General features: G+C 41.6%; 1 protein-coding gene across 2 annotated transcripts; it reads left to right on the top strand.

Moving 5' to 3' along the window:
• Positions 1 to 109: 109 nt before the first annotated feature.
• On the top strand, positions 110 to 22243 carry NR4A3 (nuclear receptor subfamily 4 group A member 3). 2 transcript variants are annotated; one of them, XM_074146361.1, is made up of 7 exons: positions 110 to 994; positions 3186 to 3315; positions 4318 to 4490; positions 9890 to 10089; positions 11358 to 11536; positions 12409 to 12411; positions 21981 to 22243. In XM_074146361.1, exons 1-7 carry the CDS (start codon positions 110 to 112, stop codon positions 22241 to 22243), a joined length of 1833 nt encoding a protein of 610 aa, XP_074002462.1. The 2 variants fall into 2 exon arrangements, with proteins under 2 accessions (XP_074002462.1, XP_074002463.1); XM_074146362.1 differs by lacking the exon at positions 12409 to 12411.
• Positions 22244 to 22657: the final 414 nt, after the last annotated feature.

Here is a 22657-nt window from a genome sequence, read left to right on the forward strand (position 1 = left end):
GAGCTCCGTGAAACATGGGAAAGCTTCTAGGAAAGAAGTCCAGGAGGGCCTGGGCCATGGTCCCGGCACGCTGGGGTTGTTGTTAACGTCCCCCTTTGCCCTTCCAGATATGCCCTGTGTGCAAGCGCAGTATAGCCCTTCACCACCCGGTTCAAATTATGCAGCTCAGACCTATGCGTATGGCTCGGAGTACAGCTCGGAGATCATGAACCCTGACTACACCAAGCTGACAATGGACCTGAGCAGTACCGAAATCACTGCCACTGCCACCACCTCCCTTCCCAGCTTCAGCACCTTTATGGAGGGTTACTCTGGCAGCTACGAGCTCAAGCCTTCCTGCCTCTACCAAATGCAATCTGCCTCCTCTGGCCAGAGGCCCCTCATAAAGATGGAAGACACCCGGCTCTCCCCGTACCAGCCCTCACTGCCACCCTCCACCGACGAGGGGATGCCCAGCACTTCCATGTACTTCAAGCAATCTCCACCCTCCACGCCCACCACGCCGGGCTTCCCCTCCCACCAGAGCCTGTGGGACGAGCCCCCGCTGCAGCCCACCCAGACCTGCCTGCCGCCTGGCCACCTGATGGACACTGCCCCCATGAAGACCGTGCCTCCCCGCTTCCCCCTCTTCCACTTCAAGCACTCGCCCCCCCACACGCCGGCCGCAGCCCCCCACATGTGCTACGACCCTGCCTCCCTCAGCCTGCCCCTGGGCTCCGACAGACCCCCCGCCAGCCAGACGCCCATGGAGAGCCATTCCTATGGGCTCCACCTGGCCAAAAGACCAGCCACCTTAGCCTTCTCACCGCTCGGCCTCAACGCGGCCACCTCCAGCCTGATGGGTGAGAGCAGCGGCGGCGGCAGCGGGGGTCTCCCGTCCCCACCCAGCAGGAGCTCCTCGTCCGGGGAAGGCACCTGTGCCGTCTGTGGGGACAATGCCGCCTGCCAGCACTACGGGGTACGGACGTGCGAGGGCTGCAAGGGCTTTTTCAAGGTGAGAGCTCAGCGCTTTGCTCCCTTCCCCGCTTCCTCCTCCTTCCCCTCCCTTTCCACCTGCCCCGGCACGCTCCTGGTCCTCACCCGGGGGCTCAGGGTCCCCCAGCAGGGTGGGATGGACGCCCACCCAAAGATTTTGAAGAAGGCCATAGTGAGTCCTTCATAGGATAAGAGGATCGGCCAGACTCGGCTGAGAAAGGGCTGTGGCAGTCAGATGGGCAAACCACGTCTGCCAGCATCCCCCAACGGAGCATGGGCCACCCCCCTCTTTGAGCTACAAGCTGCATTTGTGCCGTAGCGAAACTCGCCTGGAATACGTCCAACCTGGGTTTTACTCAGTCAGTCGCTCCAATTAAACCTCCTATTTAAGCGAGGAAAGAAATCCAGAAATCGCCAAGTCCTCTTGGTATTTTAGTTGATGGCAGCGGTGCCATTTGTTGTTGCCGGGGGGCGGTTGGAGTGAGGAGGCCAGCCCCGGGAGGAAACTGGTTTCACATGTGGGACAAACCCAGGCGCTTCCAGTTTTCTTTGGTTGGTTCCTCCTGGTTCCTCTTCAGCTCCAGAGCCCAGTGAGTCCTCACCAGTGGAAAGCTGCTTGTGGAGCAGTGACTAAGCACCCCACGGGGTCCCGGTGCCTGCTCTGTAACAGAGGGGGCTTTGCAGCTGAATAGCAACAGGAATAACTTCCACACAGCCGTTTCTCAGTGGAAACTTTGTGCTTCTATATTAAAGATTCGAATACGCTCTTTTTCCCCCCCAGTAGATCTGGGCACTTTGTAATTTCCTTTCAAGAGACTGAGCTCAGATTCCGGTATTATTTTCAGAATTAGCTTGTTTAAGTGAAGGATTTGGGATAGGCTTTTGGTGGGATGGTTCTGGGCAGTAGGTTTGAGATTTGATACATTTGGGGTTGATTTGGTGTATTCATTCCCGCAAAGATAGCAGTCATGCCCCTCTACTGGTAAAAGATACGATGGGAACAAAACTAGTCCAAAAATAGTTGGGGGGGAGGGCTTACAACATCTTTTTTTTATTGTACACAGAGCTGCTAATGTTACTTAATAATAATCCTTTGACAACATGGTAAAATACACATCTCCTGTAAAACTCATTTGTTATTTAAATATAATTAGAAAAGGAAACACAAATAAGCTGGAAATAGCAGCTCTTATGGGCCCGATCCTGCCCCTGTGGAAATCAGTAGCATATCCTTGACTGGGAGCAGTCTCTAGAGCTTATTCTTTAAAATTAAACAGTTTTCAGTTCTAAAGCCCAATGAACAATATTTGCTGTCTCTCTTGTATTTAGTACATTGAGCTGTTATTTGAAAAGGAACACAAATTATGAAATACCATTTTTCCATAAATTTAATTGCAGTGAAAGATTTAATATTGCATGTTGAGCTGATAAATTTGTTCCTGTTCTGATGTCTTTCCTATTAATGTCTTTTTTTGGATGCTGAGTTATTTATTGTTGTACCTTTGATTTTAAGTATGAAGAGACATAATACATTTTTGCATCAATATTTGTTACATTCTGCCAAGGCTTACCAGGTTTTTACAAATTTTAAATTTATTGCATAGTTTTAAGATCATTTTACAGTTAATTACATGTATATAACTACAGTCTAATTCTGTCTATTTTTTTCCCAGGTCAGGTTAGCTTTCCCAGAATATTTAACTAAACATATTTTGTAGGGGTTTCTGGTATTTTTATTTTTCTCCCTGATGATTTTAATGGCTAACCAAACTAGTTATTGTGGTATTTGACTAACAATAGCGATAGCAAGAGAAGTACATCGCAGATCATTTTGATTTTATTTTAATAAGGTCAGCAATAATCAAGGGAATGAACCAAGTAGAAAATTGTTCCCAAAGGGATATTAAAAGCGGAGATAATCTAATCCCCAAAGGTAGATGCGATGACCTGGTAATTTCAGATATGATTTTATCATTCAAAGTTGCCTGTCTCCAGAGACTTGCTTCAGAACAATCCTAGATGATTTTCATTGTCAGCAGCTAACACTAATAAAATTGTTTTTCCTGCAGGCTAGTGTGTTAGGAAATTAATTTTATCTAATTATATGAATTGCACTGTCGCTTTTCATGTTGTAATTAAAACACATTTTGTCAGGTTCTAAGTTGTTCAAGAAATGATCGGTTTACTATTTTTGTGTTGCATTTTCACAGAGAACAGTTCAGAAAAATGCAAAATATGTTTGCCTGGCAAATAAAAACTGTCCAGTGGACAAGAGACGTCGTAACAGATGCCAGTACTGCCGGTTTCAGAAGTGTCTCAGCGTCGGCATGGTTAAAGAAGGTAAGGGCTATTGCTATTATTATCCCAAAGACTGAAATATTACGTTTAATGAATCTGTGTGTGTGTGTGTGTGTGGACATGAATGCCTTTAGAATGAATTTAACCATGATGGGATTCATAACCTACCCCAAAATATGTGCATTTGTGTAATAATGCATTGATTTTCTTCTTTTCACCCATATTATCATATTTAGACTTTAGACCCCAGAGTTCAAGAACAGCAAGGTCACAAGAGGATAATTTGACACTGCCCCAAATGTCTCCTTTATTAACTTTGAACGTTGCTCGATAATGCTGTTGGCTTCCCCCTGTTATCTCACTGGGGGCTGCACTGGATTGTGTACATTTTGACATAGGCTCTTGTCTCATTCCCATAAGCTGATTGTAAATTTGCAATTAATTTAAATGGAAACAGGATCAACTCATTAGTTCCAATTCTGCAAATATTTAAGTATGTGAGTAATACTGTGTGAGCGGTCCCACTGCGAATACTAACATGGATAATATAACCTGTGTAGTGTGACCATATTTTTTCAAATGCTTCAAGAAAGCTAAAATTACTTTGAATGAATGCCTGCCATTTAAAAGGTGCATTAGTAGTAGGAACATTAGAATTCGTGTTTCACATTCAGTTTTCTTTCAGCAGTAGAGTGTCTGTGTGTGTGTTTGTGTGTGCGTGTGGGCACGCATGCAGGGGCACATGCAGGGGCACACGGAGGTGCTGCAAACAAAGCACGGACACTAGGAACACAGCTGGGCTTTAAGTAAGCAGCTACATTGCTGCTTATGATCCCAGGTCTGACGCGATTTTAGCATCCTTTGTGTTCCTTTGCAGTCAAAGGCATCAAGACCGTGTGCTCAAACTGGAGAATACTCTTATTTCTTATTTTTGCCCAGCTGGCCACCATAAGAAAAGCAGGTGTTCATTCTGATCCGTCGTTTGCTGGTATCTTCACAACTGATTCCCTTTTCTTTTTTTTTAATTTTTTTTTTTTTACCTAGTTGTCCGTACCGACAGCCTGAAAGGGAGAAGAGGTCGGCTGCCTTCCAAACCAAAGAGCCCCTTACAGCAAGAACCCTCTCAGCCCTCCCCGCCTTCTCCTCCCATCAGCATGATGAACGCCCTCGTACGAGCTTTAACCGACTCCACGCCCAGGGAGCTTGACTACTCAAGAGTATGTCTCACTTTTCTTTGCCTGTTTCTTTTCCACATACAAATGATTCGTGAACCGCACTTCTGCTTACCAGCCGGTTTGCTAAAATGAACTTAAATGTGAAATTTGGATGAGGGTAGAAATTTGTCCAGCCAGCCATGTCTTTTCATGGTAGGTAGATGATGAGGGGAAAAGGAGGTGCGGTAGAAATTAGAGTTAGTAACTGTCCATCATGAGGATCTCAAACACAAAGTTATCTGCAGTATATTCCATGGGTGAGTGAAAGCAAAAATGTGTGGATAAATAGAGCATTCTTCTTGCAAAAGGCTGTGTCAGAACACAAGCAATTACAATACAATCAATTAATCTACCAAACGCAGGAGCAGTACTCATATGTCCAGTATCTTAATTTCCAAGTTCTGAAGGCTAAAATCTAAAAGCATTTCCCTAATATTCAGATATAAAGGTTGGGCAAAGTAATGCTGGATGGATAGGGCCATTTCTATTGAAATAAATAGGAATTTTGCCATTATTTAAATGGGACCAGGGTCTGGCTTTGGGTACCCCAGCAAGATTATTTCTTCAGTCAAATTCACATTTGTAAAACAAACCTTGTAAAATCAAAATTCTAAAAAATTATCTCAGCAAAGCTTTAGCAAAGATTATATATTTTTGTAACCTTGCTCTTTAATGTATCATACTCACAATTTGAATATTCATGTAATACTTTGAAAGCTTAAAAAACTGTTCTGTAGTTATTAAAATACGGCACTGAAATGGCTTGTTAAATACATTTTTGGGTAGGTTGATGTAGGAAAAGAAAAAAAAACATGGCTAAGGAAAAACAAGATCAAATTCATTCCCCTTAATGAAATAAGATTTAAAAAAACTCTAAAAAATACAGCTGTACTCAGACAACATCTACATTGGCCACTTATCACTTGTTGCTGAGTAATATTTAATACTAAAATGTATTTGATTGTAATTATAGAAAAATTACATTATTCTACTTTAGACTATACTTACATATATAATTTAGCGATTTTAAGCATGCTGTAACATCTTTTCTTCAAGCTAATCTGTAAGTATACAATCATATAATTTTCCAAATTATTATTAAGAAACTAGCTGTTCAGTATCTGACAGCCTTTTAGGGGGAGAATGCATTAGCCATATTTACACGTATTTTAACTTACCCAGAATGTTTCAGGGGGTCATTCTGCAAATACCAAGGTGTGTGATGAGCTATGCTCTTTCACAGAAATCTGCTGGGTTCTGCAGAATTACAGCCATATAATAGCCCAGGCCATGAAAGCAGTATCTACCCTTATTTATTTATTGATAGATATAAAGTTCCTTTGCATTTACAAAAAACTGAATGAAAACGGTGTATTTTTATGTGGCTTTTTTTCTCTGTCCTGCAGTATTTATTTGTCTTTTAATGAAAAGAGCCCATAGATCTAATTGTTGAACAATTCTGTTGGACATTACGGGAAGCATATGATTGACATTAAATTAATTTAGTCTCGGTACCTAAAAGATTAAGTATGATTGTCTGTTAGGACATACTAATATTTAAGTTTTTCTTTACAATAAAATATGTAATAGTCTGTTAAGCTCAGCAATACTGAAAAGACAAAAATATTCTAAAAGAAATTAATATTCTTATGTTTTTCATAAACCTTATGCTTATTTTGAAAAGTTACAAATGCTGTGTAAAAACTGAGATTAACTATATGAAATATGCCATAAACACACTGCGATGCTAAAATATCCCTTTGAAGCACACAGCCTGTAAAGACTAATAACTTACAGCACATTCGGTTAGGCTGTGACCCTGCTGAGCACCACGAATGGGTAGATTTGGAAACCTGGCTTTGGAGTCAGTCCTAACACTCCTGCAGACACGACCGTAATGTTTAGCACGGTCTTCGTGTTTATAAGCTGTAATGTCTTGATCGTCTTAAAAATACTGATAAGAGTTTTGGAGAGGAACATGTCCCTCTTCCCTCCAAAAAAACCTACACGCACACAAAAACACCCGCCCCAAAACAAAACCAAAAATAAATTATCTAAGCTGTGAATTTCAAACCAAAACAGGTTGGAATTGGTTCTGTGCAGAACATGGCTACTTTTCATTTCAGCACTGGTTTTAACTTACCAGTCCACAGCAATGGTATATTTAGGTACTTGGTTTCAAAAAGCAATTGCCGGGAAGAGAATTTGGTTTATGAACTCCTTAAAGGCCAAGGGCCGCAGTCTGGTCTCACACCTGTTTTACTGGTACAATTCCACGAGTTTACACTTCTGAGTAAGTGAGATGAGAAACAGACCCTATATATTGCTGTCCTTATACGTGCAAGAATAGCCACCAACTTAAATAGAAATGTTGCCTTTTTGGAGGCAGAGTGCAGCATTTAGGTTATAATCCCTCCCCTCCCCCAGCCACAAAATTAAGCAAATATTGGGGCTTTTGGGAAAATAAGCATAGCTTCTTCTCTGTGCAGGGAAGTTATTGTTAGGCTTTTGCAGCTGTAGCCGTTGATGAAGGTCTGATGAAAGCAGGCAAAGGGTAGAGCTAAGTTGTGCCATCAGGCTCCACAACGTCAGGCTTTCCATATCTCCTTAGATATATCATACAAGTTAATGTTGCTTGCTACACGTGCAACCCCCTCCTTGAGTAACAGTCGGGTTTCATTTAATTCCCAAAGGAGCTCCGGGCAAGGGAGTAGGGCAGAGCTTTGTCTCCTGGCTTTCTCCCGGCGTGCCTCCAGTTTGCACTGGGCAGGTTCAGAAATGCAGATCGAAGCCCTTCCGTACCATGGCCTCCTGACCAAGGGCAGGCTTACCAGCTGTCTTGGTCAGAAGTCAGGTCAAATATCACCTCTTCTCAATGAAATAATCATGGAAAAACCCACAGATTTTGGTACATAAAACAGAACTATACATATTGTTTATGGTTACTTATACACTCTTAAGTCTGTTACAAGTAAATAATACTTTATTTTACCTATTCTTTGTAAGTGCTAACTCTTTGTAATGAGCAGTGACGTATTAGAGCAACTAAAAATTATGCAATTCCATTTATTTTTCTGCCTTTCTTCTAAAAATGCTCTCATGGGGTAAACTGTAACAACAAATACAGGTTATCATTTTTTTATGATAACCTGTATTTTTTTATTATTTTTATATTAAAGATGCCTTTAATATAAGTGCTCCACGTGGAGTGTGCTGTACTGTGGCACTCACAGTTATGGGACGTAATGCAGCATTCAGCTTCATTAGAAAATGTTAAAACTTTGCCTTACTTTTGCTGAAGGAATGTTTTATAAACATTGGGAACAAATTAATACCTAGCATAATTACACTGACTTGTGATGAGTTATATTTAGAATTAACTTAGGGTAGTATCTTTTTTCTTTTCCTTTTCTTTTCCTCCCTCCTCACTGCTCTAAGGATCAAGACTGTGTCTTGCCTTACCCGTACCTATGGTGAGGCAGGAGTTTCCATCAACCTGTTTGGTTTCCCTGTGTAGAAAGGAGGAGTCATAGGTCAGCCCCTGCACAGCAAAGCTCATCTCCCAGTGCCAAGATGCACACTGTCTTGGCTTGCTGCACAACTTCTTTTTAAGAGGACCCAGAACACGCAAGGTTTCTGAAAAAGCACATGATCTTTTACTACTCACTGATCACCCCTGTGCATCTTGCTGCAGTCCAGTGCCAGGAGTAGTTAGTTCATGCTGCTTGAGCATCCTCAGCTGCTCCATTCAGATGGGGGACTGAACACATAAATGATGCAGCATAACAGGTTTTTCTACCACAGCTCCCCACCCTCTCTGTATTTTGGCCTCTAGCTGCTTCACTGTCACAGGATCGTTCGGAGTAGCTGGGGCAGAATTTGTCTCCACATGATCTGTATAAGAGGGATCATACATGTTTCACTAGCTGACTAGGGATGTGATCTTACCATGAGAAACTCGTGTAGTTACTGTTGGGAAAGCAGAACAGAGTCATTCAGGGCTAGCACCAGCACCTCAGATACGGCCAGAGGTCTCTAGGATTGCTATGGTTCTCCAGTCAATCAGTGACTCTGACACTGTGTCCTTCATCCCTTACCTACCAACAGCAGCCACCTCCAACTAGGACAGGCAGAGAACAAGACCCCTACCCGAGAAGTTCTGCTTGCTTCCCCTTTCTCTCTTTTCTGCACAGAGGTGACTTTTGGGTCACAGTTATCAATGTGAGTGATATCTGCAGCCCAAGTGGCACACCTGCAATAAGGTCCTCCCAGGCTGCCAGTCCACTGTTATTGATCAGGAGAGAGATGTGGGTCTTTCTGCTTCCCCTTGGGGAAGCAACTTCCCACTGGGGGAGTTGCTAGGGAGACCTTTAGGCTGACGGACTTAAGCCCTAACTGCATGTGGAAAGTCATTTCCAAAGGGCGTGCACTCTTCTTTCAGCCATGGAGACCACCCCAACCTTTCCTTGTCTGAGTCCCAGGGAGAGATTGGGAATGAAGTCTGTCCCAGAAATAACCCACCAGATGTCTGATGGTGCGGGTGTTACAATAAAACCCAAATTATTCAGTTCCTGCTCAGAAAACCAGTAGTGCTTTCCAAGCATAGAATCGGACTAAGCCGCGAAAGCTCCTGTTGTATTTTCTGCCAAGAGAGAAGAGAACAGTGTCACGGGAGTGACAGGGATCCACTGGTGAGGAAGTAGGAGATAGCAGGGAGGGAGCCGTCAGAGGGGGTGATGGGGAAGCTGAGCAAGCTGAGCCTGTCGAATGGTTGTCTGGGAAGAGTTATGGCCACATCAGCAGGATAATAGGTTCTCCTGAACCTTAAATGCTTCTATTTGAAGGATAAGAGGTGGTATGGGGCAGCTGTTTTACTTTGAACCAGTTCTGTATTTAAATGAAGCGATGCTGCATGTGTCAGATAAAACATGATTTATCTTATGTGTCTCTATCACTGTCAGATAAAATGCAATTTGAGAGGTTTTGTGAGAAATCTGCATTTTGGACACACAGAGACAAATTTATCAATGGGAAAAGTGCTTAATTGTAGTAAGTTAAATAGTATTCCTCTTCTGGTGTGATGGAAATTATCCTACTCACCAGGATTCTGTTTCTGTTTACTAATAGCATATAGGTACCTGTAAACTGTGATAAGTATTATATTTTATTTATAAATTTTAAATTATTTCTATATATGTGGAAATATTTTTGCAATGTACCTCTGGGCAGTAAAACACCTGTAGGTAGCCAAATAGGTAGATAAATGTAGACCTACTTCTTATGCCTTTGATAATAATACCAGCTTTGCCACAGAAGGAAATGTTGTCAGGCAGGTAATGCTTTATGTTTCACAGAATGCCCTTAAATGCATATAACGTTGCTTTCTGTGGCTTTCATTTTAGTACTGTTCCACTGATCAGGCTGCTGCAGGCACAGATGCAGAACACGTACAACAGTTCTATAATCTTCTGACTGCCTCCATTGACATAACTAGAGGCTGGGCAGAAAAAATCCCAGGATTTACTGACCTCCCAAAAGAAGATCAGACGTTACTCATAGAATCAGCTTTTTTGGAGCTGTTTGTACTAAGACTCTCCATCAGGTAACTATTTATTTCATTTCCTCTTAAGCTGATGTGAAAAATCATCCATCTAAATATTTTTAAGGAATAAATATGGTGCTATCTTTGAACATTGTCAATTGTACCAAAAGACCCAGAAAACATCAGCAAGATCTGAGTCCACAGGATATGGTGTCTAATTTAATTTGTCTTACACTGCAAAAAACCCAAGAAATTGATTTAAAAAGAGAGCATAGGTCTCACTATTGTGCTTCTTTTTATTTGATACACCCCATCCTCTTCTTCCATAGTAATCAAAACTGGTACTCAGGTACTATTTGAGCAAGTTTACTGCATACTCATCAGCATAAACTATAGAAAAGCACCTTCACTGAATTTCACTGAATTTCACTGAATTTTTTTAGAGTTGGAAGGGACCATAGAGATCACCTAGTCCAACTCCCCTTCAGTATGAAGGCTTTTTCCTTTTCCCCCTTCGTTTGTGCATGCACATCTTTGTCATGTGTTTTTGAAAAGGATGAAGAAGATTTAAAATCTTTTTCAAACCGTTTTTCATTTTTAATACCAAGTCATTTAAGAGAGTGAGATGCTATTTGCCAGTCTAGCACTAGTTACCAAAACCACTTTCAGGGACGGGAAAAATTCCAGACTGGTGATTTGAATTGTGCCCTTCTTTCTTTAGGTTGCAAATTACCTTTGCATGCATTTTTGACAGGGATATTGGCAATGGGGAGGGGAAGGAGAAGAGAGTTTGGCTGTAACATCTCTCTTACACACAGGTTTTCATACAAGAGGGTTTATGATGTTATGTATAATGTGGTGCATTTTTTCCATTGTTTTTTCCTTATTAATTTTTACAATCTGAAAAATGCAGATGAACTAAGTAAATGTTGAGAGTTGCCGAATCTCTTCTTTCTCCAGTTTTTAGTAGTTGTAGATTTCAAAATGCACTCACTTAGTATTCCTTTGGTTCAAATATACAGTATTTAATGTAAAATGTCTTCTCTGTTTATGCCTTTGGGCAGGACCAAAATCTTAACTAATTAGACAGTCTACACCACATGCTACAGCTAACCTCAGGCTTATAACTCTACCAAGTAAGCAATCATAGAAGCTTGTTTGTTGTACTTTGGCCCCAAGGGAGAAGCATATTGTCAAACGTGAATGCTCACATATGTCTCAGGATAATATGCCTTGGATTTTAAATGACAGACACTTCAATACTGGTTATGCATTTTGCTGTAAAGTAGAAAATGCATTTCTAATTTTTTCAATTATTTTTATTTGAGGTCTGATACCGCTGAGGATAAGTTTGTATTCTGCAATGGACTTGTGCTTCATAGACTTCAGTGCCTTCGTGGATTTGGGGAGTGGCTCGACTCTATTAAAGACTTTTCCTTAAACTTAAAGAGCCTTAACCTTGATATCCCAGCCTTAGCAAGTTTATCAGCTCTAACTATGATTACAGGTAAGTGCTCCTTTATTAATAGAAAGCTTCAGACTTGAGTGCTTTGCTTTAATGCAGGTTCAAGCAATTTCAGTTAACTTAGCTATATTCAGGGTAAAGCGAGTATGATTTTTAAGCATTGTAATGACTGTGGCGAAATTGTGGACTAACATTAGGCCATCAGATACCCCTATTAAAATGTAATCCAACTCTCTATTTCTTCATGGTTTCATTGTTTTCTTGGAATAGTCTCTAAAAAGCAAACTGCCTCCAAGCAAATTGTGTAGCCTCTACAAAAACATTCAAAATACTTGCTGAATTCCCAGAAAAGCCTAATGAAATGACCAGAGCTGGGTCTTCTGTGTAGGAATACTAATACCAGGGTAGCTCGAGAGCTAGAAGCCATACAGCTAAACTAGCTCACCTCTCATCAAGGTAGCTAGACCAGAAAGCATGCTTCATGAGGGCAGGCAAGCTGCTTTTGGTAGCCAAGCTATTGTAGGTATTCTCTGTACTGCTTTTTATACAGAGAAAATTGGAAAATAATAAGAAAAAAATCTTCTTCTGCAGTTGTACAAAAGCTTTTGGGTGTGCATGTGACCATATCACCCCTTCTGCCTGCTGGGGCAAACAGCAGGAAACTAATGTCAGTCTGCCAAATCTGGCTAGTAAGTACAGAACGGGGGAGCATAACCTTATAAAGTGTAATTTTCTCATTCCTGAAACAACAAAGCCTCTTGATGTACACTCTGTGTGTCTTGGGCTTCTTGTAGTTTAAGAGGCATGGCTGACGGGAGCAGGAAGGGTTGAGAGTAAGGGTGTCTGACAACCATACAGCGAAAGTCAGAGCAGCGGTCATCTCTGCAGAGCACCTCACACTCATTTCAGAAAAGCTGGTAGTATAAAGGTACAACTGTGTTGTCAGTGTGAGACAGGGCTTCGGTGTGGCTTGAGCTGGATCTTCCCAGGGATGCTATAAGCTCCACTGGGATGGATATTGATTTCCTCCCACATTTCAGGCATCCATCCGTTTGCAGGTGGTGGCCTCAACAGTGTCAGCTGTAGTCTTCATTTTACCTAGGATGAGATGATGCTTGGGAAACACTGAGATAAAACGCTCGGTGGCAAATATAGAAACTACAAATTGGCCAGTTCCCACTGCTATTTGTGGGGCCAAGATTTTTGCTTCGGCATTTACTCCTTGCTTCCTTCCTGCATTTGGGTGAAGGATTAATGTATATGTGTTCTAGCATTAACTCTTTGCTTCTTAAGAAAAGTATTTTAAGTTTTTAATTCATTTCTGTTCATTTTTTTTTCTTTGGAAAGGGTTCATTGAGGTCCAGATTCTAGTTTCCTTGATAAAACTCTTAAGTCCAGAATAACTCATTGGAGTTGCTTTGTCTTCTATGAAAAATTTTCAAAATTAGTGATATGTTGAAGTGAGAAAGAACATTTGCAATTTATTTTTTGCTCCTATATGTAAACATCCACAGACATGCATTCATGCATGCTTACACAGATGTATTATAAATACATATATAGGTATATATGTGTGTGTATACATATACAATGTATATACATCTGTGCATGCTTTTATATATCTATAAATCAAGGACAAGTGCTGTCTCTCTCCATATGTATTTATATACAGGCATATATGCTCACGTTTGTAGTACCTATCATTGATTTAAGTTATTTACTGTATATTAGATACATCTTTTTTAGATAGTACACAGATAGATGGAGCTTGTTCTTGATTATCTTCCTGATAAGGATGAGGAGAGGACTGACTGAGAGGATGCAGGTCAATGAAAAGGATCCCCTGCAAACTGTCTATGTGAATGTAGAAAAAGTTGTTCTATAGGAAGAAGTTTTTCTTCTTTCAAACTCATGCCCTGTTTTAATGTGACAATTCTTTGTTCAGTCAGGCAGTGTTTGGTTGCCCTTACATAAAGAGTCAAAGTTGTCTGGTGGCTGGCTCAGGTCACCCAAAGATATTTCATAGAAATGTCTTTTAATTAATAATGCCCTACATTTCTTCCTTTCTTTGATAACAACCCTTTCAGGAGCTGTCTATGTTGTGCTGGTCTTCCCAAAGTTTCTAAACAAATGGAAGTAACTGTCACCTTTAAAGGGAGAGCATTTCTGTCCATAAAAGCTTTCAGGTTTTCTGTATTTGTCAAGCTTTTCGTGATTTTCTCACCTGCATGAGATGGTGCTTAAAATTAATGTAGTTTTCTGCTTATTCTTTTATTTCATGAGGCCAGTATATTTCTTTGCTCTTAAGGACAGAGTACACTTTCATGCGATCTAAATTAGACCAAAGCTTCTGTGTCTGGTGATTTATATTCACAGGTTTCAGATCTCCAAGGGCAGCTAGCTAACCTAGGGACTCAGCCAGAAATTTGGTCACCTGAAAAAGGATGGTATTGTGTAACGATGAATGATATTTAAAAAAGCGTGAAAGAGGAAATCATGGTAATTATGGCTGAGAGAGCACTGCAGCACAAAATGCTAGTTGACATTCTTCTTTCAAGACTTTCTCAGTGATAGTATATTGAAATTTTATATTCAGGAAAGCCTTGAGATTTGCCTCTGGTATTCATCCCATGAGAAATGGTTTCTTGTCCAACTACAGTTTGAGTATGACAAGCCACGTGCTGGTTGTCAGCTAGTCCCACCAAAAGAGAAAACGCAATAAAGATAAATTTTGGAATCTGAAATCTGTTGAACTTTTTAAAGCATTGTTTTGAGGCTTGGCTTAGATTTAGGTGGGTGTTTTAGGTGCCATTCCTCATCTCTGGAGAAGGTACTCTTCTGTAACAGACTGCTGGAGGCAATGGGTAGTTAGTAAACCCTGGTTTAAGTCCTTTTTGTGAGTCAGAGCAAGGGAGAGTGACCTTTTCCAGGAACATAGGATATCCGACTATTGAGTATCACTGTCCTTTGTGTTAAGGCCATTTGACATATTTCATGAGCTGCAGAGTGGCTGTTGTGTATGATGATCTGGGGACAAGGTGGTGCTCAGAGGGACACCCAAGGCCTAGTCTCTGGTCTGATTCCAACAGGAAGGGAATATGACCATGAATCTCCCATGTCCCAGATGGATATCCATGTCATTGGGCTGCAAGATAGGAAGGAGCAGGAAAACTCTGTTTTGTGGATTTGGTTTTTTGCTTTTATTAGCTACACTGCAAAACTGAAATGCAAAATTTTCTTCATTATTCTACAAATTTCTCCAGTTTTTATTTTGCATTAGTTGATTTTCCTTTACTTGATGGTTCAACCAAAAAAAAAAAAGACAACAACCTAGTGTTGTGTTCTAGTCATAGCTTGTTTTAATACTGTATAGCATTTAGGTAGCACCATATTCAAGAATTGTCTCTCCGGGTAAAGAAAAACGCTCCTGGGAATAATGACCTGTTTGTTCTTCTTGATTTCATGAGTGCTCTCCATAGCCCAAACAAAGACGTGCTCTTAGAAAACAAACCCTCTTGTATTCTAGTCATTGGCAGTATTGCTGAAGGAGAAAAGTAAGAGAAGTCACTACTGTCTTTTGCGTGTTCTCTCTCTCTGTTCTGCAAGAGTGACAGGAAGAACTAACATCTCTCTCCCAGTGAAGGAAGAGGGAATAAATGTAAAAATTCATGCTGGAGGCTAAAAGATATTCCACTGTTCCCAGTGTTTCAAGATACCGAAGGCTGTTCTGTTGTTTTGGGATGTCAAATAGGCTCCCCAGTAACAGCCCCAGTAGTTCCAGTGCCCTTTAACTAACCCTGCTGCCTTGTTTGGAGCTGCAAAGCTCCATCTCCTATGTCAACCACAGGTGCAGGTCACAGCACGGGATGCGTGGTTATAAGCACATATGACCATTCGTTCTGTTCAGTAATTTTGAAGAGAATGACAGGAGACCTAATGACTATCACAATAGTTGCTAATTCACTGCTTGCTTTGAGTAAAACTAAAAGTATGTACAACATAAAATAAACAGAAGAGATTTTATAATATTTTGCATTGTATAATCCATTAGAAAGTCCATATATTTGTGGGTTTTCTGTTTATTTTATGTTTCCTGGGAATTTGCATTATGTTGCCTAGAAGGAGAAGCATCATGTCAAATTGCTGCTGAATTTTCAAGTAATTTCAGATAGGACATGAGCTTGAAAGAGCACCCAGAATGAAAGAAGGGACATCTGGTTTGTTGTGGATAGCTTGCAAACAGTTAACTTAGAACTCTGCAATGCCAAAGCACATCTTTTTTTCTTTAAGGTACTCCTTTAGGATCTTCCTCTCTCTGTCTCTCTTCTCTTTTTTTACTTCCTTCAGTTGGTTAAGAAGGGCTGGACACAACTTCCTCCAGAGCACATCAGCAGCGCTCTGAGCATCAGCCAGAGCAAAGTAGTTAGGAAACAACACATGACGCTCCCCCCACATCCCCATGAAAGCAAGAAATGAGTTCTGTCCCCTTCTTTTTCTTTGGATCACTTATTTAGTTTGGATGTAGAATCTAATGAGCTAAAGAAGAGTGCCAACATGGAAAGAAAATGCTGGTCATCTAGGGACGGGTTCTGTCCTTGGTTCCACATGGACAATTTCTATCAGTTTAGTGCGTTGCATGGATCTCAAGTGTTCCTGCACAACCACTCCATGTTGGACTCAGCAGTGTTGATGACGAAGCTTTGCAGAGTAGACCAGATATCAGCTCAGCCTATTCTTGAAAATGCTTCCTTAACTTCCCAAATAACCATTTGTAATGCTCTGCTTTACAGTTTTTCCAACAGTGTCAAAATACAAAGATTGAGACTCCAGTGCGGATCATCTCAAGGGCATGCTCTAATTTAGCCTCAAATTTCTGCCTACTCTCAAACTGCTAGTGTTCTCTCTCTCTCTTTCTCTTGTTGATTCCTTTTCCTCTCTGCCTCTGCCTTTCTCTCTCCACATCAAAATATTATTGTTTTGCCCACTTGACACTCTCAGTGGGATGCTGCCGAGTACAGAGCAGTCTAGCCTTCATTCAGCCAAGCTCTTTCGGCGTATGTTTTGTTTTAAGTGTGTTAGAGACCAGCCCAGAGCCACTGTATATATTGGGCTTATTCACACTCTTAATGCTTTGTTAGACTGGCACCAGAACGTTGAAGAATATTGTGAGGTTTCAATTAATTATGAGTTTGTGTTTGTCTTCCTGCTGTTGAGCTTTCTGTTCCAGTTTACAAACACAATTTTTAGCACTATCAGTCACACCAAGACATAGTAAGGAGTCCGGTCTGGCTAAAAAGTGTGCAGCTGCTGCAGTTCGCTTCTGAGCATGAATTTGTCCAACTTCCCTACGGAAGGGAGGCTCACCTACTCTTCAGCAGCAGATACCCTTCAGTCCTGTTGCCAGGATCCTCCGGAGTGGGTGCTTCATGTGCTGGGTCTGCATACGAGCAGGTGGCAGACTGGAGGAGTGTAGGAGAGTGTAGTTATAAAAAAAAAATAAAAAAAAATCCACCCTCCAGATTGCATTGTCTGCCTTCCCCCTGCCACTTTGCCGAGGGAAACACTGTCAGCGTCAAAGTGAAGTACTCACTCCTGCTTCTCCCCTCCCACCCTTTTGCTGAGGCAAGAACTCCTTCCACCTACAGCAACCCGCAGTCTCTCTGTTACGCTGTGGTTTTCTTGAAGCAGGGAGCAAACTATGATGTCCTGTGTGGTCATTCAGCTCATCTGGCTTTAGGTACCTTGTAGAGCTGATGGAGAATACAGGGGACCTCCAGAAGATGATTCTTCCACCTAAGATCGTAATCATCTTCTAAAAATGCCCATCCCTCCACTGATGTTAGGAGAAGCTCGAGAAGTCTGTGCTCCTACCTTGGACACCCTTGTGAAATGCCTGGGAGTTCAGCAGGAAGGATATGGGCCAGATTGCAACAAAGGAGACTCTTGGATCCCCAAGTTGCAGCCTTGCTGTGTAACAGAGTGTGCACGAGAAACGCAGAAAGCTATAGGCAACTGAGCCTCATGGGTTATAGAAGGGGAAGAGGATTGCGAAGGGGGAAGAGAAAATCAGATAACTATGTTGAAACCGAGACAATCAAGGGGTGTATTTTAAGTCTGCAGCATAAATCTCTTGCATTTCTGATTGGACTGACACCTCAGAATGAATTCAGGCTAAAACTGACCCACCCCGATGCAGAGCACAGAGCTCACGGGTCTTTGAGATACTCAGGGTCTTTGAAATACTTGGGCTCTTTGAGAGATGTTTCTCATAAAGGTAGCATTCAGTCTGCCTGGCCCTGGCATAGTCTACCCCCTGTCAGAGATCAGGGAAAGAAGGACTAGCACAGCTGGTGACGGGCTTTCCTGCTCTTTTACTTTCTTCCTATCAAGTTTTTGCTGATCAGCGTAATTATAGCACAGAATCGCATTGAGATTTCTGGGGAAAGGAGAAAGGTGTAAAAAACTTGCTGCGTTCAGTTTGCCAGGATGAGCTGCTAAGTTTGCAGAGCTTTAGAAGCAAGACTTCCGATGAATCATTTTGACAGGCTTATGGAGAGCATCTTTGCCATAAATCACCATTTTTCTCGCAAAAATCAATGATATCCTAAAACACAAGGCTGAGAAATCCTATATTGACTTTACCTGGTGCCTTTTTAATTGTCATTATAAGAAAGTCTGAATACAATAATATTTACACACCTCCTCAATCAGTTAGAGAAAATCTATTGGTTTTGACTAGCTGGCCTTCTCGGGATAAATCTTGGCCTTATCATTCCTGTGTGGATAAGAACATCCTGTGGAAGATGATGAATGATTAGCAGCCATCAGCTTCTGCGCCAGTGCCCACACTTACCACAGGTGCCTCATGCTGCTCCCTTTAGGTTGAGTGAGAAAGACCGTGGGTGTTTCTTTACCCAAATGAGACTGGTCACGGGGAAAAGGCAAGAAAATGTGTTTCCTGCTATTTGAACCCTGTTTGTCCTGGTTTGAGGTAAAAGAGAACCAATTTTCTGTTCAGTAATTTTACTTTGCAGCTAAGCCTCTTCTAACTGAACTCTCTGAAATTATGGTGTGTTTTTAAGACAGTAGTCCACTTCCAGAGTGATAAGACCTATGTTTATAGTGAATACTGAGGAACAGTACGTGGAAAGGCTCTTGCTTATACTTATTGCTATAACAACCAAGGTCAGCTCACTTTATTGTGTGCCCTGTTGGAGGACTGGAAGCGGAAAAGCGTAGAGGGGTCACACCTGTGGGGAGGAGCAGACAGGACAGGTGACTCAAAAATGACCAACAGGGTATTCCATCCCATCTGCATCATGCTCAGTATAAAAGCTGAGGGATCAAAGGGTCAGTTCTTTTTTCAGTGGCTGGCATCTGAGCAGGACTCTCTCTGTTCATCTGCCATTGATCCCGACCTGTGCGTTCCTGACTCCAGATCCAGAATCCAGTTCCTCACTCAGTCCAGTCTGGGACTTTCCCAGTGCCTGCCCCTGACGTGATTGTCATCCTGGGAGCTTCATGCCGTTTTGTATATTTTGTATATATTTCATTCTTTCCTTTTTATTATTTTATTAATACTTTCATTAAAGTAGTTCCGTTTCTCTTCTCAACTCTTAAGTCTCTTTCTCTCTCCTCCTCCTCTCCCTGAAGGGAGATGCTCTCCCTCCTCTGAAGGAAGAGAGGTCAGAGAGCATCTATTCTTCATTTCAGTGGCCCATTCGGCCCAAACCATGACACTATTAAACTTAAGTCTTTGAGAAAATTAGACCCAAGACTCCTCAGGTCTACCTAAGAGAGGAGTTGTTTCTTATACTATTACGTTCCCCAGAAACTATTTGGATGCTAACACCAGAGACTGTGATGGCAATGCCAGTGCACACAGTGCCTTTTACTAGTGGAAGGGCTTCCACATAGATGGCTTTGACTTCCTATGGGTTCACAAGGGATGCCTTAGGGACTGGAGACTGAAAATCCCTTCTTTCAGTGAGGCAGTTCCAGTCATGTAGAGATTTGCAAGTAGCAAAGGCCATTGCATGGCAATTCATGCTGGAGAGGTCAGCCTGGTTTATCAGAGACAGCTTTAATACTGTACTACCAGAGCGGTTAAAGGATGGAATATCTCTTAATTCTGAATTTCCGTGATTTTGTTTATTTAAAGAAAGGCTACCAGTATTATAATCTTTGCATATATTGTATTCTCCATCAGTATGTTTCATGCCTAGCCACCAAAGACATATTTTGTTCATGAAGCCTTCTGAACTTGTCAGTGTGAGACAAAGACTGTTTAGTTCTTGCTGGAAATGGTAACAACATTGCTGTGTGCTCCAGAGCCAGAGATAATTTTCCATACTCTGCAGCAAGGTACACACCTACTGAAGCATTGGTTTAAAAATGTGCTCTGCTAATTTGTAGTCAGGTTTTAGAACCATTCTAGTATTTTAGCTCCCTAGATCTATAAAGATATCTTCGCTGACACAGCCAGGAAACAACCTCAAAACAGATTAAAAGGTGAGAACTCTTCAAAGACTGCAAGATTAATTTAATGTCCTGCAGATTCTCTCAGTAGGCTAGTGGTAAAAAAACCTCACCCTACAGCTTTTCAAATCTGTATAAAATATTTATCTACCAAGATTTTTAATGGCAGAATCTGCCTAAGTATTTACTCTCAGTGACCTGTATAGTTAAGGCTTACATAATTACACTATACACCATTTACTGGAAAGGCTTTAAATATTCATTGACTCCTCATGTTTTAATGTAAACAAGGCACTTAGAATACCTAGGGTTTTTAATTCCTGCAAGGTGAAAAAGATGTCTGAAGCAGATGTTGCTGCTTGGATGAGTGCTGCTGTGAAGCAACAGGGCAGATTGATGGTACTTAAATGATAGAACACAGGAACTTCTGGCCAGAGATGTACACATCTGCACATCTCTGCTTCCAATCCCAAACTAGTGCTCTTCAGGAGCAGGCTCTGCCTAAGTAAATAAAGTTGAAAAAAGTGTAAAATGGGTGAATATCAGTGGAAAATCAGACCTCTGCCTTTCTGACTGCCTTCATTGAATCCCATCTGTTTTATTGGTTTGTCGAGAACATCTAGCCAAAACAGGCGGTAAGGGGAGGCAGCTTAAGGGGAGGCGTTTATATACACACGCCTGGGCAAGGCACCACTGCGCCTTGCGTAGACATCGCGCCTGCTTCTGGAAGTAAAGAAAACTGTCCTCTTTTCACGGTTCATTAGGGGACGGACAGAGAAAGTATCTATTGCCCGCTCCTCCCAGAGTAGAGGAACAAGACTTGGGGGCAGCGGGCACAATATGGCACATGGCTGCCAGGGGAGGGGGAGGGAGCCAGGGAAGGCAGGCAGCTTCAAATGCATCAAAAACGAGAACTGCCAGAATTACTCCTCATGCATTGCTGTCACTGTTTTTATATGTCTGGTTGGTTAAAACTAATTTAACCTGTATTTTTCTTAGAATGTCCTATTCAGTATTATTCTATTTCATGCGTAAATGATTATGACTTTGCTATTAAGCAGGTTCTTACTTACCTGTGAATTTCAAAGTGGAAGGCAAATCAAAACATCATAAAATTATTTATTCTGAAATATTATATGAATTTATCCACTAAATCTTGCTAGCAAACAGCACAAGATTAGCTTTCCCTGTGTACCAGTAAAGAGCCTGCTTTTAATGAGTCACAAATCAGATTAATTGTACTTATGCTTAAAGAACTGTGAATGCATTTAACATGGTTGTAGCATTTTAAAAGGCTGTTCGAAGGGCGACAAACCCCAGCTCCCCTTCCTTTTAGGAATGCTGAGGTTTTGATGATGGATAACACAGCTGCCTTCTCGCTTTAGCCATTGCTCACTCAAAGCAAAATAGTTAACTTCCTGGCTTCTTTTATCTTAGACCTTTTAAAGATGAATAAACTAAAAAGCAGCAGCTGATCAAAATAACAAAGGGTGGTGAGGTGCCTTTAGTTCCTTATAAGAGTGTCTGCAAATTCCTGGTGGAATTCTAGGCCTGGCGCTGATGGAGCTGGCTAAGGATATCGATCGCCACTTGAATTCACTGAATAAATAATGGTTGCCATAGTTATTGAGCATTCACAACTGGTGGGGAAGCACGGAAATCTCCAAAACACCTCCTGTGATAGTTTTGCTGGAAAATCACCCAATTAATTCTGTCTCATATCATGAAAATTATGCCAGATACAGAGTATGCTTGGACTCCTTGTGCTAGAATTTCTATCATAATTGAGCATCTCTGCCATCTATTTTAGCTGCTAAAGAGAAAGGGGCACTTGCCATCTCTTACTTTGTGTGGCAGAAAGGTTAACCCCAGCTGCTCAGAGAAATCGTACACTTTAAAAGCATTTTTTGCTTTGAGTACCAGAGTATGGCTTTGGGTTACACCAAAGAAAACGAGTCCTCTCAGTTTGTGGTAGGGATGCTGATGTGTTTTTCCTCTCGCCTTGCAGAACGACATGGATTAAAAGAACCAAAGAAAGTGGAAGAGCTATGCAACAAGATCACAAGCAGTTTGAAAGATCACTTAACTTTCAGTTGCCAAAACAAAGGACAACCGCTTGAGTCCACAGAGCCGAAGGTACTGGGTGTTCTGGCTGACTTGCGTTCTCTCTGCACACTGGGACTGCAGCGCATCTTTTACCTGAAACTGGAAGATTTGGTGCCAGCCCCTTCCATTATCGACAGGCTGTTTCTGGACACCTTACCCTTCTGAGTCAAACCACCCTCCTGAAAGGCAAATGCCCACCTGAGCAGGCAAACGGATCGTGACTTACAGCTAACATTTCTGCCCTCACTTAACAGAAAAGCAGCTCCGAGTCTAAAATGAGGTCTTTTCTGGCGCTTTGTCTTTACAACCTGAGGCCTGAAACTTGCCGGCTTACTGGTTTGGGGTTGTGTTCTTTGTTTTCTTTTGTGTGATTTGGGTTTTTTAAATGGCTAATATGGCACTTTTGGACAATGCTATCCCAGCAGCAGTAAAAGGTTAACATGACTGTTTTAAAGCTGTTGTTTAACACCTCATGGTTTATGAGGAATACAGTTGTAGAAGCTGTGTTTGAAACAAGAACAGCAAATAGTTGTTTGCCAGGGTAGTATGTGTTTTGTGAGGATACCTTTAGCATACTTC

Source organism: Numenius arquata, chromosome 4 (genome assembly GCF_964106895.1).
Source record: "Numenius arquata chromosome 4, bNumArq3.hap1.1, whole genome shotgun sequence".
NCBI lineage: Eukaryota > Metazoa > Chordata > Aves > Charadriiformes > Scolopacidae > Numenius > Numenius arquata.

Coding starts and splice junctions, on each gene's coding strand:
- NR4A3 (XM_074146361.1), top strand. CDS start 110: ATGCCCTGTGTGCAAGCGCAGTATAGCCCTTCACCACCCGGTTCAAAT. Junction 995..3,185: donor GCTGCAAGGGCTTTTTCAAG/GTGAGAGCTCAG, acceptor GCATTTTCACAG/AGAACAGTTCAGAAAAATGC. Junction 3,316..4,317: donor CGTCGGCATGGTTAAAGAAG/GTAAGGGCTATT, acceptor TTTTTTACCTAG/TTGTCCGTACCGACAGCCTG.